The sequence below is a fragment of the Osmia lignaria genome, chromosome 11 (genome assembly GCF_051020975.1).
Source record: "Osmia lignaria lignaria isolate PbOS001 chromosome 11, iyOsmLign1, whole genome shotgun sequence".
Taxonomy (NCBI): Eukaryota; Metazoa; Arthropoda; class Insecta; order Hymenoptera; family Megachilidae; genus Osmia; species Osmia lignaria.
Window position 1 is genome coordinate 4,223,802 of NC_135042.1, and position 10,650 is coordinate 4,234,451.

General features: G+C 36.6%; 1 protein-coding gene across 1 annotated transcript; it reads left to right on the forward strand.

The window, feature by feature from the left end:
* Nucleotides 1-2,957: 2,957 nt before the first annotated feature.
* Nucleotides 2,958-5,175, forward strand: LOC117603702 (uncharacterized). Its single transcript, XM_034323096.2, has 2 exons — nucleotides 2,958-3,358; nucleotides 3,994-5,175. The coding sequence occupies exons 1-2, from the start codon at nucleotides 3,011-3,013 to the stop codon at nucleotides 4,315-4,317; spliced, it is 672 nt and encodes a 223-aa protein (XP_034178987.2). The 5' UTR covers nucleotides 2,958-3,010; the 3' UTR covers nucleotides 4,318-5,175.
* Nucleotides 5,176-10,650: the final 5,475 nt, after the last annotated feature.

The window sequence follows — 10,650 nt, forward strand, 5'->3', positions numbered from 1 at the left end:
GTTTTTTTTTTGTATTGAATGAATTGTTTTTTGTTTGCCGCCTGATTTTGTCAACATCCCTTTTGAATGTTTATTGTTGCTTGCAATATTTTGTGTTTATGTGCAATAACAGAGTTTAATAAATTGTAACAGGAATTTATAAACTGTTCGAGTATATTCGCTACGGGTCTCGATTGCTATCGACAGACTGTTGTAGCAAGATAATAACGTATCGGCTTTGGTAAACTTGTGCTGGTGCATAAAGTGCAATTTAACGACAAAAATTCAATGAAAATTTAAGAAATAATTAATCAATTTATGTTTAGCAATTTTTGATAATAAGTTTTTTTGATAATATTAGAATTGTTTAAATAATATTAATTTTCACTAAATAATTGCAATTATTGCAGTTTAATGATATTCACAACAAAATATTTATTTAATTTTGAACAATTAGAGGGCCAAAAGTTTATGATAATCTTGTTAATTTTAAATTTTATTTTTCTATACTGAATTATGATTATTGCACATTTGTATGTAACTTTCTCTTTCGTGGAATTTTTTTTTTCATTTATAGACTTCAATTATTTTGGCTATTGGTTCTTTAAGAAATTTATTGATTTAGTTTGTCCCTGTTTGATGTTTAAATTTCTGACTGTAAAATAAGATTGTTGGCCCTTCAGTGTCCTTTATCGACTCAAAAGATACCCTGAACAACTGGTTGCAGTATCAGGAGTGCATGAAGGGTTGTAAGGTTGCAATCGATATTCATTGCCCTTGATATCTAGATACGTATATGTATATCTTTTGATTAATACATGTTTTGATTAATCTAACATCAAATAACATAAATGAATTGAAATGGACCAATCAAGATATACATGTAGAACATCTAAATCTGGACCTGTAATTTTAGATAAATTCAAAAGTTTGCAAATTAACGATTCCTATTCTTAATAATTAATATTACGATATCTCTAAAAACAAAGGTCAATGTGTTAATTTTATCAATATTACAGGTCTATAAATGAAAAGGAATTTTAACCACATCCATTACTACGTATTGACCACCAACGATACAACATAAAATTGACGAGCAAATTAAACGATTGTTTGTTTCTTTAGGACTGCAGTTTGCGCGACTATACGCGGAATAACACATGGCTAATTTGGTCGCGTCTTAATCGGGCGTGAGAAGATCTAATCTTAGTTCAGTGAATCCAACGTCTGCCTAATTGTAGTATCACCATGTATGGCACACGTCTGACATATTACGTCGGATCAGCGTCGACGTAGGATGAGTACGTTACGTCGATTTCATTCACGATTTTTTGCAACTTCGTTCGGTGTACCAGTTCCAGCACCGACGCAAAACTATTGACCTACTGACGTCAATTTTTCGAACCGTCTGCTTTCGTTGCAAATGCAAGCTTCGTTTCACGAAATTACTGCTATACATACTTTGAGTTTCAGTTTACTTTGTACTCAAAGAAATGTGCTTTTTAAACTCCTGCTTTATACAGATGATGTTTCAAGTTGGAGTTGAAATCATTTTGCTATATTTAATCTTTTTTCAAATTAATTTTCTTGGCAGATTTCTCTGAAATACATTTCAAAAAAAAGAAAAAGGATTATACTAAATTTCTCCTGATCTTTTTTAGCAATTAATGCAAGCTCTTTCTTTCCTCTTCTAAAATCATTTTGCTGTCGATATTTAATTTTTAATTACGCGAAAGAAATAAATGAAAGACCTAGTAATTACCTGGTAATTACCTTAGAGAAGCAATGAAAAATTGTATTAATAATTTACCGATATTACTATTGAACTTATCTAGCAGTTTATGTCATCCATTCATAGCATAGTTCCGGTTAGTCTGTGAGAGCGCGGTTTTTACCAGTTTGAGACTCGGCTTTCCCATTTGAATCACAATGCAAACATAGCGGTGTTTGCGTCTACATCGCGCGGAAGCCGTTCGAGCTGACTTCTGACGGAACTCGGAACCGTATCTACTTCCGATATGCTTGTAAATGCTGCAAATGCACGATGACACAGGTATCGTTGGTGTTTCGAAGAAAATTGAAACGTCTATAAACTCGAGAATTCGCGAAACCTGTGATGTCTAACCGATAGGGATTATTCGTGTTTAAGTGAACACGTCAGACAGATAAATTTGGACACGAATATAGTTAACCTGTTGCTGAAAACATTCCGCAAAATTAGACAATTTATTGTTCTATTTATGCAACATTATGGTCTCGACTCGTCAACACTATTTCTATCTTCTAGTGTGTGTTACAACCTCCCTACAGAAGGAAATGAAGAATCCCACTGCTTATTTATTAATTGCATCAAGGTATTACATGTCGAATTTTATAAAATAGAAGCATGAAGCTTGAATTAAATTGAAGCTTCATCTGCGATAAATCGGTTATGTTTTAATACAAAATGTCCTGGCTTTTTGGAAAAATTTGGAATCAATCGCTTCACTTGCCATCAGATGAAATAGTTATCGAGCTTGTTGACATTTTGAGTTCATCGTAGGAAGTCATTCAAAAATCCACTTTTCACGATGATAAATTCACGATGACGTGAAAGCGATTACAGGTCTCTTAACTCTCCACGATATGACACACCTAATCGGTGGCATCATCGTATCGATTACGGAATTGCGAATAGAATGACGTATACTGAAATTGGCGCCACCACTTTGAAACGCTACAATTCGGGATGCCATTGTCCTATGACGACCATTGTTCTGAACCAGCCGAACCGTGGGATGTATTTTCGAAAAGATTTGCTTCGAGGAAGAAGGCAGACCCGGCCGCGACTACACGGGACTCTTCGAGTAGGCCAAGAACTTGGACAAAACATAAGCCGCTACCCCACCGTTCGAACGTGCGTGCGTACGCTGGATTGTTTACACAATCCCATATATAAGCTGGAAGCACGAGAGTTTGACAATCTCAGTTCACGATTTCACGCCAATCGTTAACATCGTCTTTGCCAGTGCGACCGAAAGAATTTAGAAAAATGTTCGTAACACGTGGTTACCTGTTGATTACCATACTGGCATTCGCATCAAGCGCCCCTAGAAGAGGACGCAGATCGACGGTACCGAGCTGGCACTTACCGTGCGGCGTGTCGTTGGACACGGAACTGCCTTCGATCTCGAACCTCGACGAAGAGATTGGAGCAAGTGTAGAGAGCCTCCGGCTTCAGCATCGGTTAGCGATGGACGATTACTTGAACCGGGACTACGAGTACCTTTACGAAAGGGTACGGATCGGCGTCCACGAGCACCAATACATCCCCAACTGGGTACCCGGCGAGAAGGACATCAGCATCGTCAGGAGACTCAACAAAGCCAAACCGCAAATGGTGAGTCCTTCTTTTCTATTCATCGACTAATTTAACGGATCGAAAAGTTCCGCGAAGACACGAGAGGCGCGAGATGATTCTCCTTTGCTATGTTAATTTGCTGGTCGTTAATTGCCCGTTGCATTCGAGGAGGCGTCGCGTCGGCCCGAATGCACCGGGCTGCACCGTAACAGGTGAGCCGCGGCCGGCGCGAATTTTCAGCGACGAATCAATTGACCGTTGGATGTTGCAATTAATTAACGTAACGTTAAATAACAAATTTTAATGAGACGGTAATTATTATAAAGTAGCAGGCGAGCAGAAGTGTGCACGGCTGTTCGGGGTTTGCGCGCGCAACGGGAACCCCGCCGCATGCCGCTTATGCTCGCCGGATCGCGCGACTGCGTAATCGCCGCTTGTCTTCTGCCGCGATGCGTGCAAGCTGATAACGCATCCCTGATAATGCTTCGGCTACTCTATGACGTTCGCTTTATCTGTCCCCGGTGCTTTTTCATTCATTTTGGACCGGCGCGCTGCGCGGAACGCGCGGACTCGCTGCTCCTGGACGCGACCTCCCCTCTCTTGCTCGAACCTAATTTACATCGAGTTCAATTTCTAGACAGAGATACTTAAATGAGACTGCTTTTCTGTTACAGATCGCTAACAATTTCCCGAAATTGCACATGGACCTCCAGAAATTCGCAGTTGCCTTCGAAGAACTGATAGAAGACGAAACGAACCCAAAGGTCTACGAAGCTCTCGAAGCTACACAATCCTATCTGATGATGATGCTTTGCGAAGTGGAAAGCAACATCGTTGCCCTTCCATTTCTTCGTGTTCCATCTCGAGTGGAAAGAAGCATCATGAGCAGGACCGAAAGACACCCCGTTGACGATACTAGAAGATTGGTTCGTGACTGGGGCGTGCTTCTCAAGTACAGAAATTATCTCCACGCTTGGAGGCATGTTTTTAATTTCTAAATAATCCTGTGCAACGAAACGACACTCGGAAGGTGATAACGCGTGACAGCATCGACGAAAATGACGCTGATTGACTTGAACCCTGCAGTGGTCACGCGGATGACATCAGTCGCTGGTATTTCTTACATGGCGACGAATAGTTTTCGACTAATTTAGTGTTCCTTACGTGACAGTGTGCCTGAGGCGCGCAATTTTTTCATTTTCAAAAGTGATGATTATTATCCACATGACCACTGCAAAGTTAACCCTTGTTTGGAGCACGGAGGCCACAGGGACCCCTGATTACTTTCAACTAAGAATCCTCAATCATTTTATCAAATTTCTAAATTCTCTAATGTAGATTAGTTTCCACTTAAGAGGGCTAAATTCAAGGGTTAAATGAATAATTGACTTAGCACCTACTAATCACCGAGTGAAAAACGATAAGGTGTTATAATATATGCGATCAAAGGAATAACGTCGTCGGTGATAATCTTCTGAGATAATCAGATCATTGCGAAACGCACTCAGATAATATCTCATAACTTAATTTATTTATTCATTTATTTATGATCATCGAATAGTAGAGTTAGTATTTATTATTTATTTATGATGTTTTAGAGATAAGATTATTTATTTTAAACGATAATTATTTATTGAAATCGACGGTACCTTCTCAGCTGCCTTGTTTCAAAGGCGATTTATAACGTAAGATTCTGCAACGCAGTTTGTGATAATCTATCGCTTAAGGAAAATGATCGTATCGTTACTGACAAGCGATCACTACTAGCGAATAGATATTTATGAAAGACAATAATTGTAATGTAATTACATTTGTATTGTTCAGTATTATCGGATAAGTGTTTCTATTGCAGGTATTAATTGATGTATTTATATACACCATATTTAATAACTTATTGTCAAATTTTATAACACGTTTCGTAATAAAAAAGTATAATTTACCATAAATTTACCATATTCCGATCATTTAAACAGAAGAACATAATCTTGACCTTATTTCAAAATGGGGTCAATAATTTTGAACCAGCGTATTCATTCCGACGCTTAAAAATCACAAATTCATTCGCAACACTAATTTCTTTAATTATATAATACAAAAGCGTACGCGTGAAGACTACTGCATTATGCGCAACACTAAGCTGAAAAAAAGAAAAAAAGAAAAAACGCGAACTGTAACGCAACACTACTCAAATCTACCGAATTTTGTAAAACGCAACACTAATCTAAAAAAGGGGTACAGCCAATCCAAGGCTATATTACGGCAGCTAGTCCATAGCTGCCATACGGACCATGGCAACTCCACTGGATCATTTTTGGGCATTTCATCGTATATCGCAACTCTAATCCAAACCGCGAATATTCATTATCGCAACACTAATTAGCAGGGAACAATATAAACTAATGCAAAGCAATCGCGTATTCATAAGTCGCAACACTGGGGAACAATCACGCTAATGTCATCCGCAACGCTATCTTTAACAGACATGCAATTAAAATGCAAAAAAGGGGATTCTCAAACCGTGAATTTTTTATTCGCAACACTAAAGCAATCAACATTAAAAAGCAAACTCTAAAAAATTTCAAACAATCAGCATTACAAAACAAAACTGTCAAAAATCATAAAGCAACCAACATTGAACAGTTAAATTCTATTTTAAAGCAATGCAAGAAAGAAACGCGATGTTTAAAATTCGCAACACTAAATGAAAATCGCGATAATCATGCATACGTAACATTAAATTGAACCGTGATAAATATTCATTCACAACACTAAATTGAACCGTGGTCAATATTCGCAACACTAAATTGAAAACGCGATTTGCCCAAAATCATGGGGGTCACGGGCCCCCTCCTCTCCTGAAATTACAAAACTACAACTACAGGCAAGCACAGTGACAAAGTAGTAACGATAATGATTTCCCATCCTTTTTTGCAAAAGGATGCAAAATCATTAGTAGTTCCCCTCTTGAAAGACAGTTTGTCGGGGCGCTTCGGCATATAGCCTTGCTTTCTTCGGGCGGTCCACCCAACTGAAACTTATATCTAAAACTCGAGACTTTATATTCCAGGTACAGGTTGATCACACGAAATCGCGCCAACCCGACCAAGAGACTGTGACAACCTGTCCCGGCCCTACCTACTTACGATCTATCACACACACCAGAAGGTATACTACCTACCTACCTAACCCTATATTTAAAAAATGGCAAAGTCACATTCTCACAAAAATTCATTCCACGATTCTCATACACTCCACCCGGGCGCAAGACCCTACACTAGGGAGAACGTCCCGGGACGCCTCCGTCACCCGAGTTTCATCTCACATCACACTCTAAGGTACGTACCATTTTTCACTGAAATCGTCTGGCATGGATAGCAATCATTGCGTATAATGATAATTACAAGATTTAATTAACTACTTTGATATAGAATATTTCATAACAATGGTAATAATCATGGTAATAGTAATGGTAATAATACTATTTGGTTTGTACGTTCATTGTACATCTTATTGAATAAAATATTATTTCAAATTAAAAGTTAAATGAAAAAGTTATTAAACCGACGCAATCCCACAGCCTAAAAACACACACACCATATGTGGAAATTACGTCGTGCACGATATACTAACACAATGCCAGCCGCTTATTAATTATTATTCTTATGAACTAGGTCATCGTGCCCATTGCCTCTACCCATCCAAGTAGCACCTGGGCACGTGAATGGGCTTTGGCAATAAACACGGAATGGGTTAAACCTGAAAATCCTGATCTACAAACATGATTAGTACATAAACATCTAACGGGCTAATATTTCACTATTTTAATAATAAAAGTGACTCGACTTTGTAAATGTAAAGCTTTAAGAACAAATACTGAAAAGCAAAATAGAGCAACTATGACGCAAACATGGTGCACTGCTAATATCAGCTGGCAACGAAGGGTCTCACGCCCCCTAGACTTACGCCAGACGCTACATACCATCCACCCCGCCTGGACGTCGTAACGCCAGGACAGAGTGCAGCCCTTCGCTAAGAGCGCTACCCGCCCGTCCAACACGTTGCATCCAACGGTGTCAGATTTGCGGACGCCCATAGTATAGACAAAAGGACTACAGTTTAGAATATGGTAACATATTTTCATATGTTCCGTATTCTAAAGCTGCGCCTGCAAAGGCCTAGTAATGCATGGGTATATCTCCCAGAGATGGTGTTCACGGTCTTATGCCGCGGAATCCTTGTAACTACTTTGATTAATTAAATAATACATGGAATTGAGATTAAAAACCAAAAGGATTCCCACCGAATACTAGTCAGTGCATCGTCATATTTACTCTCGCGTCGCAAATTTAATAAAGGCAAAACTCTAATAAAAAGGAATTTAATGTTAAAATTGAATTTGATATTTTATTAAAAACAAAATGACTAATTAAAAATTCTTTACAATAAAAAAAGAATATATTGTGAAAATTAATAAAAAATTGAAACATCCTCGGGCGACTCCCTCCTCAGAGCAAAATTTCAAGAATACGAAAAAGATGTTCAAGTAGATCACTCTGACTTGGAAATTTACCCGTCGCGAATTGTCTTCTTGCACATAAACTATTCAATGTTTCACTACATAGAAACTTTATATAGAAGTTGATATAGAAACTTTATTACTTGTAAAAAATTCTCAAACTATATTTGAATTTACAATCTACAAAATGTGATTAAATTTATGTAAAAGTATCATTAATATGTATATCCAGTATACATATTACATAATATTATCAATATTATGTCGATTTAAATCGTATTTGACTTCTTCATGATAGAAAAACTGAATAAAATTATTTCAGTATTAAAATATTTCATATTCCAAGTTTCATTATGAAATTGTAACATTTAAAAGCATTCATATATTTCATAAATAAGTATTGGAATATGTGGAATAGAAATGACATCTAAACACGAAGTGCAAGAAGACCTAGCCTGAACTACATAAAATTAAACACAATAAAAATGGTACTACTCATGAGTACAATCATACCCATGGTCACTGTGCAAGCTAACAACATATACAACCAGTAACCCGTGTCGCTTCGGACCATTCGTCCTACGACATGATTGGGCACTGGAGGAACCATAAAACATGCGACTCACCGTTCGCAGATATACTCTTCTTCCAACAGTCAGGTAGGAGGATGCTCAACAACCAGGTAGAAGGCTGCACAACTACTAGGTAGCAGGTTGGCTTATAGGAGGACGGAAGTCGTGAAGGAAATCATCGGCGCAGTCATGAGGGTGTTCAGGAACTCGGCAAAATTCAGAAATACATCTGTAACAGAACAAAAAAAAATTATGGTTAATTATGAAATTTATCAACCTTTATTCTTATAAGATTATAGATGAATTTAAATTTTATAAAATATTAGCAATTAAAAAGAACTCTCAATTATGAAGTGTTCAAAGTGTAAATTATTATATTTCAATTAAAATGAATTAAATAAGTTAAGATCAATTAAAAAAAAAAATTAAAATTAATAATAAAGATATGAAATACTAATAAATACTCAATAAAACAAAAGTAATAAAAAATGTTAATAATTGAATAGAATAAATTAAAACAATAAATTCTTACCAAATTCTATTTCAAACTCATATAAAGGGTCATGGCGTCCTTCCAATATGCATCAAATATCTGTAACAAAAACGAAATACGAATTGATGTATATAAAATGTAGTCAACAATAATAAAGTTATCATTAATAAACGATCGAACTATAATTTATGCAAAATATTTTAATAGATACAATGCTCACCTACTAAGTACTTATGCGGAAGGGTGCTCTCACCAAGGTCGTATCCTCCCAAAGACTGGTCGGCACGTAGGCATTGTTCTGTATATTTCACTATCGGCCGATACCTAACCAAGTACACCAACAGGTCTAAACAGAAATAATATTACGATGCTCAAGAAAGAACGTTATTAAATTAAAAACATCAAATTGTGTGAAAGAGTACAAAAAACATTCAATTTAGGAACTTGACGATATATAAATTAGAAAATAATTCAGTTTCTGCTGTTCTACTCTTGTTGCGTATTAGCGACAAGAGCAAAAATTTTCAACTCACGTTTTTTTGAAGAAAACGCCGAATTAATGTCAAATATCAACAATCTAGGCTTCTCTTCGATGTTTCTCTCTGTTTTTTGTACTTTTAACACCCGATCGGCAATTTAATTTAATATTTGAAGATAATTTAATCTTACCTGTTGCAGACACGTGAACAACGGACGAAACTTCGAAGAGGACTGATGCACTCCACGAGTAACGATGAATCTGATTGGTCTAAATAGGTGGACGCCATAATGGATGCCAGGTGGACGACCAATCACAAGCATTGGTAGAAACTTCAAACTGCTTTGTAACTTTAACATTAAAAAAACGGAAAGATTCGTTGAAAATTATCAACGCCATATTGAAATGAAGTCAAAATTATTTTTTTCACTTTAAAGCACCGAAATATGAAAAAAGATAGAAAAATGCATAAGAGATTAATGGTATTTAATAAATTATCACAGTAAAAGCAGAATAAATGAGAAATATGGTATTTTAATTCGTATCTGTATCGACAAAATAGGGTATAAATTTTCAGCTTACGCATTTCTGAAGACAATATGAAAATGATGTCAGAAGTCATGACTCCGGTCTTCTTTTCAACTTTTTCTTTTGTTTCTTGTATTTTTGATACCTAATACACAATTTAATCACATAAGTACACGAGCTGCGATTGATTGCATTGTCGAGCATACTAACCGAATGAACTGCGTCCTACAGAAAATACGGGGAACTAAATTTGTGGTCTGTTGGTAAAACAGAAAGGTAAACGTCAAAAAGATAATTTTAACATCTTTGGCGATTAAAAAACGAATGAAATCGTAGTTCTCAAATTTCATCATGCGTTGATAGTAGACAAATAAGTATTTTATTAGGTTAAGTTAATTAGCATAGACTATGATTAAAACATACAACTATATCATATATATTCGGTGCGGCCGAATAACATGTACAAGCCGGCGCGAGGAGGTTCCTTATGAAAAAATAGGACCAAAGTATGGAATACAATTTTTTCATTTTAGGCTTAGTTCTCGAGAAAATCGAGTTTGAAAATTCTATTCGTACGTGTGCTGTTACGGCTAATAAGAAGTTACGGTTCGTCGAGCAACGTATAACGTTTATCGTTTTTTTAAACAATGTCTACAAAGCATTTAATAGCTACCGAGTTCAAGAAATGATCCACGGAAGACTTTTAACGAACAGATCTTTGTTCACAAACACGTTACGTGTTAT

Excerpts from the sequence above, each read along its gene's own strand:
- LOC117603702 (XM_034323096.2), top strand. The coding sequence starts at position 3,011 with ATGTTCGTAACACGTGGTTACCTGTTGATTACCATACTGGCATTCGCA. Across the intron at positions 3,359-3,993 it reads ACAAAGCCAAACCGCAAATG|ATCGCTAACAATTTCCCGAA; the intron begins GTGAGTCCTTCT and ends TTTCTGTTACAG.